This window comes from Rana temporaria, chromosome 4 (genome assembly GCF_905171775.1).
Source record: "Rana temporaria chromosome 4, aRanTem1.1, whole genome shotgun sequence".
NCBI lineage: Eukaryota > Metazoa > Chordata > Amphibia > Anura > Ranidae > Rana > Rana temporaria.
Window position 1 is genome coordinate 332,567,217 of NC_053492.1, and position 17,106 is coordinate 332,584,322.

The following is a 17,106-nucleotide window of genomic DNA, read 5'->3' on the forward strand; positions in this document are numbered from 1 at the left end:
TAACTGAGGGACTATGGATGAGACAGCGGCCAGTAAACTAAGCCATGGTCTCTAGCCCTAATACTTGTAAGTAGGGTACCTGGGAAAGGGAAAAATGGGGGAGGGAAGGGAAAATAGGGATTGCGGGACTTTAAAATGAAACACACCACCGGAATAAATGAATCAGTTGGTGAATTAAAATGTATTAAATACATAAGAGCATTTTAATTTTCACATGGATCCAGATTTAGATAGTATGTCTCGTGCACAGGGGACCGGAATGGCATGGAGAAACAAGTTGAAAAAAAAAACTTCATCAATCTCAACTAGTAGATGTGTGGAGGATACAGCATAATGGACAGCGGGACTATACATTCCGCTCACCAGTACATGAGACCTACTCAAGGATTGATTTTTTTTTGGTAGAGCATAGGTATTTAGAAAATATAGAGGATTCCAGTATAGGTATAGCAACCTTCTCCGACCATGCACCAATTTCATTACGACTAAAAATAGGGGAGAAACGGGCAAATAACATGAAATGGAGGCTTAATGAAGAACTCCTTCAGGATAAAGATATAGGGCCAAATCCTCAGCCAGGCGGCGTAACTTAACTTTCAGCAGTTAAGTTACACTGACTTAAAGTTTCTACCTAAGTGCCTGATCCACAAAGCACTTACCTAGAAATTTCAGGCCGTGTAACTTAAGTGCCGCCGTCGCAAGGCGGTCCTCCTCTCCGGGGGGCGTGTAAAATTTAAATGAGGGCGCGCTCCCGCGCCGGCCGTACTGCGCATGCGTGTGACGTAATTTTCCCGACGTGCAGCGCGCGAACGTAATTGACGCCGGGCGGCTTTGTGGATTGCGACGGGACACTAAAGTTGCGACGGGTGAAAAAAAATATACGCGCCGGGAAAACAAATAATTATAAAAAAAAATGACAGCGTCGCTCAGCATGCATTCTGAGAGGGAGAACTCCATGCCAATTTCAAAGAAAAAACCGGCATGGGTTCCCCCCCCCAGGAGCATACCAGGCCCTTAGGTCTGGTATGGGTTGTAAGGAGACCCCCCCACGCCGAAAAATCGACGTAGGGGGTCCCCCTACAATCCATACCAGACCCGTATCCAAAGCACACTACCCGGCCGGTCAGGAAGGGAGTGGGGATGAGCGAGCGCCCCCCCTCCTGAGCCGTGCCAGGCCGCATGCCCTCAACATGGGGGGTTGGGTGCTCTGGGGCAGGGGGGGCGCACTGCGGGCCCCCCACCCCAGAGCACCCTGTCCCCATGTTGATGAGGACAGGGCCTCTTCCCGACAACCCTTGCCGTTGGTTGTCGGGGTCTGCGGGCGGGGGCTTATCGGAATCTGGGAGTCCCCTCAAATAAGGGGGCCCCCAGATACCGGCCCCCCACCCTAAGTGAATGGATATGGGGTACATCGTACCCTATCCATTCACCTGTAGGCAAAAAGTAAAAGTTATTAAACATACAACACAAGGGTTTTTAAAATAATTTATTATTCTGCTCCGGAGGCCCCCCCTGTCTTCTTTATTAGCTCTATTACCAGGGGGGGCTTCTTCTTCCACTCTCCGGGGGGTCTTCTTCCACTCTCCGGGGGGGGTTTCTTCTTCCGCTCTCCGGGGGGGGGGGGGCTTCTCCGCTCTCCGGGGGTCTTCTTCTCTCTTTCGCCGCTCTCCGCTGTTGACTCGGCGAACCCCGGTTCTTCTCCAGCTGTCCGGTGCCTTCTCTTCAGCGCTGGCTGCCTGCTATCTTTGTGTGTTAGCTCAATTACTAACAGGCAGCCGGCACGGTCTTCTGTGACGTCAGGTTCTTCTTCTTCTCCCTCTTCCGATGTTGCCTTCGTCGCCTCTTGTCACTGTAATGATGGAAGCGCGCCTTGCATCCCATTTATATAGGCATCACCGTCCCATCATGCTCCGGTAGGTACCCACGTGGAGTTTAAACAAAATGGGGAGTATGGGCCTCATGTATGAAATAATAAAATGAATAAAAGTGTACCATCATCCCAATTTATAATAAAAAATGGGGGAGAGTGGGGGGGAAGGGCTAGTAGCTGAAGCTAGACCCAGAGCCACCCACTCAATTGGTTTGGGGGGGACTATCACGGTACTGATACATATGCATAAAACATAATAATGTAAAAAAGTTTATTGATTAATTAAATTGCAAAACAAATAATTATACAGTTCATTGATTGGTCAACGTCGACTAGTTTCGCGGGGTTTCCACTTCGTCAGGACAGCCAATCTATAGAGTAATGCAATAAGAATATGTAACAAACATCAGCAATACAGTAATAATTAGTAAAAAAACTTTGGTAGTTGCTTACCGAATGAGTCAATTGATAATGCGCGGAACCAGGCGGCCTACGGGGGGGTCCCCCCTTGGCGGGCAAGGGGATAGTTGATCGTAAAGGTCTGGGTGTAAATAAACGATATAAAGATATGTATATATGTATATGTTTAACCCCATAGAATCGGTGGGCAGGGAAGGGTATAAGGGGGGGGGGAAGGAGGGAAAAGGAGGAAGAGAGAAAGGAAGAGGGAAAAATGGAGGCAGGGGGGAAAGGAAGAGGGGGAATTGAGAGGGGGGGGAAGGGGGAGGGGGAAAAAAAAAAAAAAAAAAGGGTGGGGGGAGGTAATCGGAAAGGAAGAGAAAAAGGGGGGGGGGGGAAGAAAATTAAGGGGGGGGAGGAGGGAGAGTGGAGAGGCATGGGAAGGGAGGGTGAATGGGGCGAGGGAAGACAGGGATGGTGGAGAAAGGGGGGGGAGGGAAGGGAGTGGGAAGGAAGGGGGAGGGAAGAGGGGGAGGGAGGAGAGCACCCACGATAACTAGTGAGGGAAAGATTAAATGGGGGGACTTACCACGATAGAAAATTGTGAGGAAGACAACCAGGCCAGGTGGAATAAAGTGCTGGTGGTATGGCCGCCAGATCTGCGGACAGAGGACGTGGACAAGGCAGGCACAGTGGGGAATTACCAGGGGCGCATAGGTACACAGGTCCAGGAAACTGGCGAGTCCAGTATAGGCTCATCTAGGAAGGGTATCCATGAGGATGACTGATGCATTGGTATGCACGGACTAGAGGGTAACGTGAACTGCGCCCAGGGGGGGAGAGTCCCATCTGAAGCCGACCACATCCTAGGCTATCACAGCCGGCCATCGGACTGGCCGATGGACCGACCGACGCTGCTTATCCAATGGTCTGTCGGCCATTAAGTAAGCATCCCAACCGGAGACGCCGTCAGCGGCCGCTGGAACGGGCCGCGCCATGACGTCACCGGGTCAGTCTCTCCCCGTACGACGCAAGTGCGCAGTAAGCGCTACTATGCGGTACGATCGACCTCAAGTCAGGGGCGGAAGGCCCCAAGCCGAGAAGGAACAAGAGGGGGTGAGACTGAGTATCACCCCCGCTAGGAGAGACACAAGTCCGCCGTGGGTGGGAGGTGCAGGCAGCCAGGACCCGCATCAAGGGGACTCAGAGGGTAATGGAAATACAATACAAGGGAATTGGAAAAATAAATAAAATTGATAAAATCAAGGAATTATAAAAGTAACAAGTGGGCATGTAAGTCCCCAAAAAGAATGCTAATAGTGGTGGCCTGAGACAATGTTGCCTAGCTGATAGCTGAAAAACAACACAAGGCAGGAGGAGATAGATCGAAAAACAGAGCAAAAAAGAAATTACACATATAAGTGACCACACATACAAGGATGGTAAAGACTAGGGATTGAGGTGCAGGAGAATGGGGTGTGTGGTATTAAATTAATCTGGGGTGATAAGGCATTAGAGGCCACCAATAAAAAGTGCCACAGAGCCCTAGACCCGAGTGCATGTTGCCAAAAAGATAGTGAAAAAGGTGCTGCAAAATATTACGGCTGAAAATTAAATAATAAGGAGTGAAAAAGTGATAGGTGGAAGGAAAGAAAATAAAGACACAGTAAGGTGCCGTGACAATGGTATGAAGGAAAAATGGGTGTAATGGAAGGTGAATATCGAACCCAAAATTGGGACGGGGGAGTGTAAGTGTAAATTAATAGTGCTTGTAGAATAATAAAGAAGAAACGAAAAAGTGTACATGTTAGAACAAGTAGCGAATTAAAGGAAATAGTTGTATGGGAAGGATTACCCATACAGGGGTACCCCAGTGGAGTTGAAATCCCCAAATAAATAGGGAATAGAGGAAGAACCTAAGGTTGCTGGAATTAAGAGTGTGAATAACACATAATAAATCCTATACGGTAGGGGGGTAACCCATCCCTCCCTCCTTTTCCCTCCCTTCCCCCCTTCCCCCCCTCTCAATTCCCCCTCTTCCTTTCCCCCCTGCCTCCCATTTTTCCCTCTTCCTTTCTCTCTTCCTCCTTTTCCCCCCCCCCCCCCCCTTATACCCTTCCCTGCCCACCGATTCTATGGGGTTAAACATATATACATATATACATATCTTTATATCGTTTATTTACACCCAGACCTTTACGATCAACTATCCCCTTGCCCGCCAAGGGGGGACCCCCCGTAGGCCGCCTGGTTCCGCGCATTATCAATTGACTCATTCGGTAAGCAACTACCAAAGTTTTTTTACTAATTATTACTGTATTGCTGATGTTTGTTACATATTCTTATTGCATTACTCTATAGATTGGCTGTCCTGACGAAGCGGAAACCCCGCGAAACTAGTCGACGTTGACCAATCAATGAACTGTATAATTATTTGTTTTGCAATTTTAATTAATCAATAAACTTTTTTACATTATTATGTTTTATGCATATGTATCAGTACCGTGATAGTCCCCCCCAAACCAATTGAGTGGGTGGCTCTGGGTCTAGCTTCAGCTACTAGCCCTTCCCCCCCACTCTCCCCCATATTTTATATTTGTAGAGTTATTAAGATTTACACTCATGGGAATTTAGGACATCCCAAACACATGGCTGGATGAGAACCTAGGAAAAAGAAACAATACACAAACATTTTTTTTTTAAAAAAGATACAAAATAAATTGACACTGTTTAATCAAGAAAAAATAATATTTTATTATTTAACCACTTGACCACCGGGCCTATTCTGGCACTTCTCTCCTTCATGTGAAAATCACAATTTTTTTGCTAGAAAATTAATCAGAACCCCCAAACATTATATATTTTTTTTTAGCAGACATCCTAGGGAATAAAATGGCGGTCATTGCAATACTTTTTGTCACACCGTATTTGCGCAGCGGTCTTACAAGCGCACTTTTTTTGGATAAAAATCACTTTTTTGAATTAAAAATAAGACAACAATAAATTTTGCCCAATTTTTTTATATATTGTGAAAGATAATGTTACGCCGAGTAAAATGATACCCAACATGTCACGCTTAAAAATTGCGCCCGCTCGTGGCATGGCGTCAAACTTTTACCCTTAAAAATCTCGATAGGCGACGTTTAAAAAATTCTACAGGTTGCATTTTTTGAGTTGCAGAGTAGGTCTAGGGCTATAATTATTGCTCTCGCTCTAACGATCGCGGCGATACCTCACTTGTGTGGTTTGAATACCGTTTTCATATGCGGGCGCTACTCGCGTATGCGTTCGCTTCTGCGCGCAAGCTCGTCGGGATGGGCCGCTTTAAAAAAAACATTTTTTGTTTTCTTATTTATTTTTATTTAGTTTTATAATTTTTTACACTGAAATAAAAAAAAAAAATTGATCACTTTTATTCCTATTACAAGGAATGTAAACATCCCTTGTAATAGAAAAAAGCATGACAGGTCCTCTTAAATATGAGATATGGGGTCAAAAAGACCTCAGATCTCATATTTAGACTTAAATGCAAAAAAAAAAAAAAAAAAAAAAAAAAAAATTTCATTTTTTCAAATGACTAAAAAAAAAATGTTTCTTTAAGAGGCGTTTTGACGTCACTTCCGCCCAGCAGAGCTATGAGGACGGGTGAAGGAGATTTCTCCTTCAGTCCCGTCCCCGCTCAGCTGCCGGACACATCCGATCCCCTCCGCCGCTACCGACGGCTCCGGTAAGCGGCGGAGGGCGCGGGAGAGCGGCGGGAGGGGGGGGGCCCTCTCCCGCCACCGATAACGGCGATCTCGCGGCGAATCCGCCGCGGAGACCGCCGCTATCGTGTACACCACCGCCCCCTGAAAAGATGAATATCTCGGTTGTGGCAGCAGCTGCTGCCGTTAACGAGATATTCAACTTTAAAAACAGGACGTCTTTTTGACATGGGGCGGTGGTCAAGTGGTTAATGAAGATCGGGCATTGCAATGGCCCCCCTCCCCATAAAGTAGTCCACATAGGATTGACGCACTGCACGTGCGGTTTGGGGGGCCAAGCCTCTATGGCTAGCCTCACGTCCCGGCTCCGGAGCCACAACATCTGCCTCATCAGGCAATACCGTGAGGTAATTGTGGGAATGTCTTTTTAAAAAATTGTGGAGAATGCAACAACATAAAATAACGTGATTCCATTTGTATTCCGCAAGGTTGATTGCTGTTAAAAACAATCGGAATCGGCTGGCCATGATTCCAAAGGCATTCTCTACCACACGTCTTGCTCTGGCCAGCCGATAATTATAAACCCTCCTCTCATGGGTGAGGGTGCGTACGGGAAATGGCCTCATGAGGTGGGGACCCAAAGCAAAAGCCTCATCTGCAACAAACAAGAAGGGCAGACCCTCTTCGTTCTCCTCCGCAGGTGGCAATCCTAGGTCCTCCGACTGAAGCCGTTGGGCGAACTCCGTCTCCGCAAAGACACCGCCGTCCGACATCCGGCCATTTTTCCCAACATCCACATACATAAACTCATAGTTGGCAGAGACCACCGCCATCAAAACAACGCTGTGGAACCCCTTGTAGTTGTAGAAATGGGATCCACTATGGGGTGGGGGCACAATGCGGATGTGCTTGCCATCAATGGCTCCTCCGCAGTTCGGAAAGTTCCAACGCTGGGAGAAGTCCGCTACCACAGTCTGCCATTCCTGTGGCGTGGTGGGGAACTGGATAGAAAGATAAGAAAAAATCCATTCAAACAAACATTGTGTGAACAGAATATATCTACAATTTCAAGGGATCCCACCAAAAATTAAACAAAAAAGGTTAAGATTAAAAAATAACGTGAACACTAAGCATATTAATCACCCCCTCTGATGTTCAAAAAATATAATTAGGGGGAGTGGGGGCCCAAGATGAGTTTGTCACCTGAGAAACCACCCCCCAAAAAAAAAAAAAAATCATAAAAATAAATATTAGTATGTAGTCAAAATATCTTGTGGGGGGGGGGGGGGGTTTGGACAATGGAGGCCACAAATAAACGGGGATATAGGGACACACAAAATGCAGCACTACAATGGAGGCCACAAATAAACGGGGATATAGGGACACACAAAATGCAGCACTACAATGGAGGCCACAAATAAACGGGGATATAGGGACACACAAAATGCAGCACTACAATGAAGGCCACAAATAAACGGGGATATAGGGACACACAAAATGCAGCACTACAATGGAGGCCACAAATAAACGGGGATATAGGGACTATGCTAGGTGGGTTTGGCCACAGCATAGAATGATGGACAGGTTGGCTAAATACAATAAACATGTAGGGCTTTACAAATTGTGTAGAACAGCATACATGGAGACAAAGTGAACATTCTGAGCATATTAGAAACAGGTTAATTTTTTTTTTTAGGGACATAGCTTGACCATTGAAAGAACACCACTTACCTTACATAGTCCTCCTGAAGAACCTGAATGATGGCCGAACAGGTATCCGGAATTATGAGGCCCAGAGCCTGGGGGGAGATGCCCGTCGAGAACTTCAAGTCCTGCAGACTTCTCCCTGTTGCAAGGTAGCGCAACGTAGCAACTAGCCTCTGCTCAGCAGGGATGGCTTCCCGCATAACGGTGTCCTGCCTGGTGATATATGGCGACACCGAAGCCAAAAGCTGCTGAAATACGGGGTCAGACATCCTAAGAAAATTCCTGAAATCATCAGGGTTATTTTCTCGGATCTCCCGCAGCAGAGGCATATGAGAGAACTGGTCCCTGCATAGCAACCAGTTCTTGGTCCACAACCTCCTCCTCACCCTGTTCATGGACCGTCGCCGGGATGCAGCACACATCCTAACAACAAGCACAGCACGATCTCGGCGACGAGTTCGTACCCGCAACATGGCTAGAAAACGGTCGTCAAATCAGATCAGACTAAAAATTACGCCCTGAAGTACAGAATGGCCTCTGAAGAACGACCTGCTAAACAGCACCGTGCACACAAAACGTAATGCCAAAACAAATACGTCCTTAGTACAAGCACTGTATCACAGATCCGACGACAAATAGACCAACTGTACGACAGAAAACTAAATTTAAAGCAAAAACACTGAAAATCACGAATCGTATCTCACCAAACTTTTACTAACACGCAGCAACACGATATCAGCAAAAGAGGCCGTCTTCCGCATGGAAACGACCCTTTATAGTGACGTTGTGCGTGATTGACGGAACTGCGCTTTGCTAGAGCGTTGTGAAAAAGTGATGGTGTGTATGCTACGTCGTTGTTCAAATTGAAGTTTCAAAAATTTCGTTTTTTTCAAGCACATAAACCGTCGCATTTTTTCATCGCAGAAAGTGATGGTGTGTACGCGGCATAATGCCCCGTACACACCATCACTTTATGTGATGAAAAAAAATGACGTTTTTAAAAACGTCACTTTAATTGACCGTGTGTGGGGGAAAACGTCGTTTTATGTCTTCTAAAAAACAACCAAAAAAAATTGAAGCATGCTTCAATTTTATGTGTCGTTTTTCAAAACGTCAACTTTTACTTCACAGAAATTGACCGTGTGTAGTAAAAAACGTTGTTTAAAACGACGTTTTTTCACCCGCGCATGCCCAGAAGCTACTTATGAAGCAAGCTTCAATGGAAAAAGTGGTGAGAACGTAACCTCGCTTTGCTAGAACATTGTGAGAAAAACGATGGTGTGTAGGCAACTTCGTCTTTGAAAATTGAAGTTTCAAAAACGTAATTTTTTACTTCACAGAAAATGTCGTTTTTTTTCATCACATAAAGTGATGGTGTGTACGGGGCATAAGCTTCACCATTCATTCCTATGGGAAAATTTAGCCGCAAAAATTACGATATTTCGCGAACGATTCTGCGAAACATTCCACAAAGTAATAGCAACGCGATCGGCAACAATCCGCACCTTTCAATATATTACTCGTCTATGTAGTGTAAAAATACTGTGGGAGGAGTTAGGGTGGTAATTTGGCTATAAGAATAATAATAAATTATATATGTAGAGGAACAATAGTGATCTTGCCTATGCAAGACCACATAATTATCAAGCTATAACCACTATAATCCAGCCCAAATTGCATATTACTTATTGTTTAAAGACAACTTAAAAAAAATAAAAAAAATTTCCAGGGGGTAAGGCAGTGCCCTCTTTAAAGCGGAGTCCACCTAAAAATGGAACATCCGCTTTAATCCCACTCCTTTCCCCCTTCCATGGCCACATTTTGGCTGTAATTTTTTTGGGGGGGGGAGTGGGGGGTCAGGAGGAGTGGGACTTCCTGTCCCACTTCCTCCTTCCGCCGAGGGGCTGGTAAGGCGAATAGCCTTAATCGCCTTATTGCAGCCCCTCCCTGTAGGCGAGTGCCTGTCCAATCGGACGGCGCCGCTCCGCTCGCGCATGCGCAGTGGGTGCCCGTCCGTGAAGCCGAAAGCTGTCACTGCGGGTGCCCACACTAGGAATTAATACGCCGGCTGGCGAGGGGGGGGGCGAGGAGCGGAGCCTCGACCGGGACGTCGCTGGAACCGTGGAGCAGGTAAGTGTCTGTTTATTAAAAGCCAGCAGCTACACTTTTTGTAGCTGCTGACTTTTAATTAACTTAAAAAAAGGCTGGAACACCCCTTTAAGTATTGTTTTCTGAGTACACATAGAGTAAGGTGACCAGATTTTTAAAATGAAATCCGGGGACATATTTTTTCTTTACTAGTAATGGCAACAATCAGCGGACTCTCTGCCCGTCACCACCGCCTCAAGGCCTCTCAAGTCTTACTCTTATGGGCCCCAGCTACTACTGGATGGGGAACGGAGGAAGATCACTCCGCAGGGAAGGCAAGGCGTAGGCAGGTGGCTGGCCAGGATTTGAGCCAAGGCAGAAGAACATGCGAGCGAAGCTGAATGGCATGTGCCCCGAAACTGAAGAAATATTCCCTCCCGCTCCGACCAGCACATTATCATCAGAAAGGGGCACAGATAATGGAAAAAATACATCCCCTATGCTAGTAGGCACGGCGGAGCGGGGGTGGTGTAAATCTAATTTTTTTTATTTTAATTTTGCACTGACTGTCTTTGAAATTGCCCCTGCTCTTATTAAATCCAATCTGGGACAAAACCAGGGACAGACTTGGTCCAGGGACAGTGTCCTCAATCAGGGGACTGTCCCCTGAAACTGGGGATGTCTGGTCACCCTAACATAGAGTGTATTCCACCGATACATTGAGCACTTCCTGTACTGTTAACCAAGTCTCCCTTCTCAATCCAACGTTTCTATGGTAACCCTGCTTCCCTGCTCTTTTAATTTCATAGTATTTACTTGTGCCGATTATCTAGTGTTTGCCTATGTCAGTCTTATCAGCTTCAGCTTCAGCTGATAAGACTGCAGCAATTCAGTCCAATGCCCAGGTTTACACTCCATGTGATGTCACATGGGGTGTAGGAGGAAGCTCTGAGTGATTATGCAGTCTTGTGGGATTTCACTTTTGTGCTGTAGAAAGTCCTGATAACAGACAGACAAGCAAACAGAGTGTGCCATAAATCAGGGAGATCTGGGCATGCTCCAGTGACGTCATTCTAAAGAACAAAAGGATTACAATACTAAGTAAGGATATTTCTACAAGCAAGTGTTCATTAGGGTTTTTATGCTGATTTACATGGGATAAAGTTGTGGGGGAGGGTTTCCAACCACTTTAAACCTCTCTCGTAAGTGACCCTATTCTTAAGCATTGAACTTTAAAGCGGAGGTTCACCCAAAAAAACATGTATATAACATTACATTCAGTATACCTCAAACATGTACAGTATGCATTTTTTTTGGGGGGGGGTGTACATACGGTATTATCTGTATTTTCCTCCCGGCTTCCGGGTACTCGCTCTTGCGGGAGTGGGCTTCCTGTGCAGTTGCCGCAATGTCATCTGGGACTTTGCCCATATGATTGACGTGCCTGAGAAAAAACCTCCCCCCGGCGGATAAGGCGAGTCATGACTTTCCGAAAGTAGCCGAACCGCGAGTCGGCTCTATACGGCGCCTGCGCAGTCAGCTCTACAGACTCCTAGTCGGTGCGCAGGCGCCGTATAGAGCCATCTCGCGGTTCGGCTACTTTCGAAAAGTCGTGACGCGCCTTATCCTCCGGGGGGGAGTTTTTCTCAGGCACATCAATCATATGGGCGAAGTCCCAGATGACATTGCGGCACTTCACAGGAACGCCCACTCCCGCGGGAGCGAGTACCCGGAAGCCGGGAGGAAAATACCAATAATACTGTATGTACACCCCCCCCCAAAAAAAACGGCATACTGTACATGTTTTGAGGTATACTAAATGTAATGTTATATACTTGTATTTTGCGCAAACTCCTCCGCTTTAACCTTCTAACAGAACAAAATGTTTTCCCATATGTTCATGAAAACCATATATAAAATAATGTGCAGAGGTCTTAGAAATTATTTTTAACCTCAATAGTTCTTGACAAGTCTTTCTTGTTATAGAATCCCCCAATACTGCCAACTGTCTAGGCCTTACTGCACTACCCTCACCACCCCTGCTAGATGGGCTGATGTCCCGTATGTTAGGGGTAGCAGTGACTGTTCAGGAGGTAAAAAGGGATGGAGAAATCCAGGAGTAAGACTGGCAGAGGACTATCCAGATTCTATACTATTTTAGGAAGGGGTATATTTTGAGACCCTGTATGTTAGTTTGTATATTGATTTTATGTTGTATTTATTGTACTGTTTTGTAAAGAAATGAATAAAAGATTTGTTATAAAAAAAAGGGGGTAGCAGTGAAATCTAAGACTGCCACCTCTGAGTTTACCACCCTCACATTTTCTCTCAGATTGGCCAATTTTTTTCGTTCAAACCCAGGGCTGGCCTCATGGGCGTCCGCTGAACTTTTTTCAGGGGGGGGCATCATTTTAAGGTCATCCATGCTCGGTCCCTTTTTGACAATGTCATGAAGGGGAGGGGCTTAGTCATTACCACATAAAGCACAGGCATTAAAAAGGTTTGAGAAACCTGATGCAACTATTAAGCAACTAGCAACTTTGGAATAACATTATAATAAAAAATGGAGCTCCCCCCCCCAAGGAAATAACAACCCCCAGGATCAGTGCCAGTTTCTGCAATACCAATCTCCTGCTTTGCTGTCAGTTTCCGCAATAAAATGACAGCATTGATGTCAGTAGCGTGGCTCTCTGGTTGGTGCGGGTACAGCGTGGCTCTCTGGTTGGTGCAGGTACAGCGTGGCTCTCTGGTTGGTGCGGGTACAGCGTGGCTCTCTGGTTGGTTTGGGTACAGCGTGGCTCTCTGTGGTGCGGGTACAGCGTGGCTCTCTGGTGGTGCGGGTACAGATTGTCTCTCGATGGTGCGGGTACAGCGTGGCTCTCTGGTTGTTGTGGGTACAGCGTGGCTTTCTGGTGGTGTGGGTACAGCGTGGCTCTCTGGTTCTGTGGGTACAGCGTGGCTCTCTGGTTCTGTGGGTACAGCGTGGCTCTCTGGTTGGTGCGGGTACAGCGTGGCTCTCTGGTTGGTGCGGGTACAGCGTGGCTCTCTGGTTTGTGCGGGGTACAGCGTGGCTCTCTGTTTGGTTTGGGTACAGCGTGGCTCTCTGTTGGTTTGGGTACAGCGTGGCTCTCTGGTGGTGCGGGTTACAGCGTGGCTCTCTGGTGGTGCGGGTACAGCGTGACTCTCTGGTTGGTGCGGGGTACAGCGTGGCTCTCTGGGTTGGTGCGGGTACAGCGTGGCTTTCTGGTGGTGTGGGTACAGCGTGGCTCTCTGGTTCTGTGGGTACAGCGTGGCTCTCTGGTTCTGTGGGTCACCGTGGCTCTCTCTGGCTTCCCCCAGCATGAGCACAGTATTCTCTTTTTTTCCTCTTGTAACCCCCCCAGCAGAGTGCTTGCATGCTGGGGCTTTAGCATGGTATCTGTGGACACGCTGGGGCCGCCACTCTTAAGGGACTACATTTCCCATGATGCCCCAGTCCCCAGAATCTTTTGATTGGCCCTCTGCTGTGGCAATCATGGCGAGGAAAGCAGGAAGCAAGGCGGCGGCACGGCGAATCCCAATTAGAGCCGCTCTCTCTCTTCTAGCTCCAGCTGACAGAGAGGGGGGCGATCGGGGGAGATATACAGTACAGCCAGCCCGCGGCTCTCCTCTCCCTGTCACAGTGCCGCTGCTCCATTACCAGAGAACCCGGCCAGTGGCGCTGTGGACAGGGAGAGGAGAGCCGCGGGCTGGCTGTACTGTATATCTCCCCCGATTGCCCCCTCACCCTGTCAGCTGGAGCTAGAGAGAGAGAGAGAGCGGCTCTAATTGGATTTGCGATCCCTCCCGCTGTTTTTCTCCCGAGGATCATGGCACTGGTTTCTAGGGGGGGCAAGCGCCCTCCCTTGCCCTATGGAGCTGACGCCTATTGGCTGGCCTGCCTTTTCTTGTGAGTCCCTACTATTCACTCTGACTACAGTAACCTAGCTTTATACTGGTAATCCTGAATTACCCCTCCCACATCAACCCCCTTAATCGCCTGCTCAGTGAGCAGAAGACCCTTTTCAAGGTTGTCGAACAATGTTTTCTTGAATGTTTTTTTTGTTTTGTTTCATAATACATTAAGAAAATGTAATTGAAAGAAAATATATAGGGTTTTCTTACGGATCCCAGCGGTGCCCTGGGATCTACAAAAACTGGGATGAAAATAATCAAATCTTTCAGGTTGTACTTGTGACTCACACCCATCCTTTGTGGCCTTCCTATTGGATATCTTGGGCACCAAGTATGGAGTAAAGTGGGCCAGATATGACCAAGATTTAGGAGATGTTGTGTTATGTTGACAAAAATAAATAAATACATTTTACTTTGGCAATTGCAAACATACAGATTCAAAATGAACAGTGCATCAATAGAAAAAACTGTCTTAAAGGTTCACCAAAGTCAAGTCCCTTCACAAAACAAGTTAAAAATGTAACCAGAGCTTCTACCAGGCCAAAGGTTTTACAAATATACTGCCATAGTACAATTACACACCAAGATACACAACCATTCACCACCCACCTTGTGTGAGGTGTCGTTATTTGATGCTCCTATTTTTAGGTATCTGGGGCACAGTAAAAAATCATCTAAGATTGTGTTTGACCTGAAGAAGCATGCTCTAAGAGCCATAATTGCTTCAGGAGTTAACCCCTGCAGGATCCATTTTTAAATATACAATATAAATAAAGTTTTAGATATTCTAGCCAATATAGAGCTTTAATCTTGTATATTTCCCTTTCAGACACTCGACCAGCTTCCTCTTACTAATCCTGAGCATTTTGGTACTCCTGTAATAGGAAAGAAATCCAGTAGAGGAAGACGATCCAATCACATGTAAGTTAAAAAACTTTATGAAAAATTGCTTTATTTACAGTTTTTTTTTCACTAGGAGATAGGAGTTTGATCATATTTTGACCACAAGTTTAAAAAATGTTTATTTTTTTTAATTCTTTACCAGTTCAGATATAAAGAATATAAACAGAGAGAGGTAGCTTGCATTTGGTGGGAGAAAATAATGTATAGAGAGGAAAACGTAAGATATACTACGGTTCCCGTTTTCAGTAAAGTTACTTAAAGTGGATGTAAACCCGATTCATGAAATTTGAGCTGGGTACATATATCTGCAGTATTTTGTTATCTCTCTCCAATGAGCTATGTCCCATAGCTCTCTCCTGAACCGTTCCTTTGTTATCAGCCTGATAAATCGTGACAAATTCTCTGACACTTTAGACCAGTGGTTCTCAACCATTCTAGTGCCGTGACTCCCTGATACAATTTTCCAAGTTGTGGGGACCCCTAACAGTAAAAATTATTTTCGAAGCGTGGGTTGTCAGCACCCAAGGCAAGAAAAGGAATTTTTGCGCCCCAACCCATGGACATTTAGTGCTCCCTAATTCCCTTCCCTCGTACAGTATTAAACCCCTTCTGATACATTTTAGGATGTACCACTCTTTCTCTTTGTTCTCCTTACTTCCCTTTTATACCCTATCCAATGTCTTGTTTTTTTCTCCCCATCCCTCTCTCTAACCGTATTTCTTGTTCTTTCTCTTCCTTTTTCTTTGTTGCTCCCCCTCTTTTCCTCTCTTACATTATTCCTTCTCTTATTCCTGGTGGAGGGTGGGGGGAAAAGGGACGAGTGGCCAGTGCTGGCGGGTAGTTGGGGTTAGTGGCAATGTGGGGGGAGTTCTGATCAGCCAACTTAGGTGCTCTTGATCAAGGTCACTGCTGATCTGAGAACTGTAGTGGGGACTTTTAAAGGGGTTGTAAAGGTAAATGTTTTTCACCTTAATGCATCCTATGCATTAAGGTGAAAAAACATCCAACGGTACCGCCCCCCCCCCCCCCCCCCCCCCCGAACCCCCGTTTTGACTTACCTCACCCCTCGAAAGTCTTGCGCGCGTCCCCGTGATCCTCTTCAGTTTCCAGTCTGGCCGTTGATTGGCTAGGTTGGACGGATTGATAGCAGCGCAGCCATTGACTGGCGCTGCTGTCAATCACAGCGGATGACGCGGTGCGCCGGGGGGCGGGGCCGAGTGATACAGTCGGCGGCTATGCCCAACGCTGTATCACGGGAGCGCGCCCGCAAAAGTTTTCCACCATGCAAGCTCGCTCGCATAAAGGTGGAAAGCTCTTGCGAGGAGGAGCCGAGACAGCCGCTGAGGGACCCCAGAAGACAGGGTTCGGGGACACTCTGTGCAAACGAGCTGCACAGTGGAGGGAAGTATAACTGTTTGTTATTTTACAAAAAAAAAATGTAACTTTAGTGTTCCTTTAATGGCAACTATAATCACAGGTAGTGTTACTCACTACAGTATGTCTCCAACTTTGTGGTGTTTTGTAGCAGTGACACCTATGCCGTGAACTGAATGGGCGGCTGCAAAAGAGGCTGAGTGGGTGGCTGTGGGCTCCAGGAACAGCCCAGCTGGGTGTCCACAGGCTCCAGGGACAGCCCTTCTGGGTGGCTGCAAAAAGGCTGGGAGAGCAGTGTGGGCTTCAGGAACAGCCCAGGATATGGTGACCCCTGGTAAATCCATATTTGACCCCCAGGTTGAGAATCACTGCTTTAGACAAAAGCAGCCTGAAATTTCTTGTCAGGGGAGGTTGCTAAAATAGATTAGTAGGGAGTTGGACCTGTTACAAAACATCTCTGAGAGTCTCTGCCTATGTGGATAGGGGGTGTGTGCCTTTCCTCCAATCAGCAATGTTAGCTATCTTGGCTATATGCCCAGACATCACACTCTGTGTTAGAGTTGAAAATATGTTTATTGGTATTTTTGCATATTAAACATAAAAGAGCATGAGGTGTCACAATCTGAAAACAGTCACAGATGTGCATGGGAAAGAGTCAGCCAAATGGCTATCGCCCACAGCGGGACTCCCATCAAAAAATAAGGCATTAAGAACAGAGTGACTATAACATGAAACAAAAATTAGACACAACCACAAGGGTCACTTCGTATTTGGCAAAATTGCAGCCAGAATTTCCAGTAAGGATATGTTAAAATCAAAAGAAAAAATGACAAACAGGACAAAAATTTAAATAGGAAATCAGGGATCTAGAGCGTGAAGAGGTGGGAAAGAAGGGGGAGAGAGAAGAAAGAAGGGGAGGGGGAAAGAAGGAAGAGAAAAGAGAAGTAAGCTAGGGGTGGATCAGAAAGAAGAGTGTGAGTTGGCTGACTAAAACAATCAAAGGAGGTAATTTAGGGTGTGCGGGAGGAGAGGGACCCTGATGTAGGAACCCATCTCGTCCTAGGGTAATGGAGTATACAGAAACGATCATGTCGGGGGTGACAACATGTTCGCTAGAGTGTCAGAGGA

The 17,106-nt window shown here is 46.5% G+C and overlaps 1 protein-coding gene across 2 annotated transcripts in view; it reads left to right on the forward strand.

Annotated features, from left to right (window-relative positions):
• The window catches only part of ARID4B (AT-rich interaction domain 4B), an 897,525-nt gene that overhangs the window by 318,258 nt on the left and 562,161 nt on the right, over positions 1-17,106 (forward strand). For both annotated transcript variants that reach the window (XM_040350731.1, XM_040350732.1), the window contains exon 7: positions 14,531-14,622. In XM_040350731.1, the coding sequence (XP_040206665.1) occupies positions 14,531-14,622 (92 nt within the window). The remainder of the gene's footprint in view (positions 1-14,530; positions 14,623-17,106) is intronic.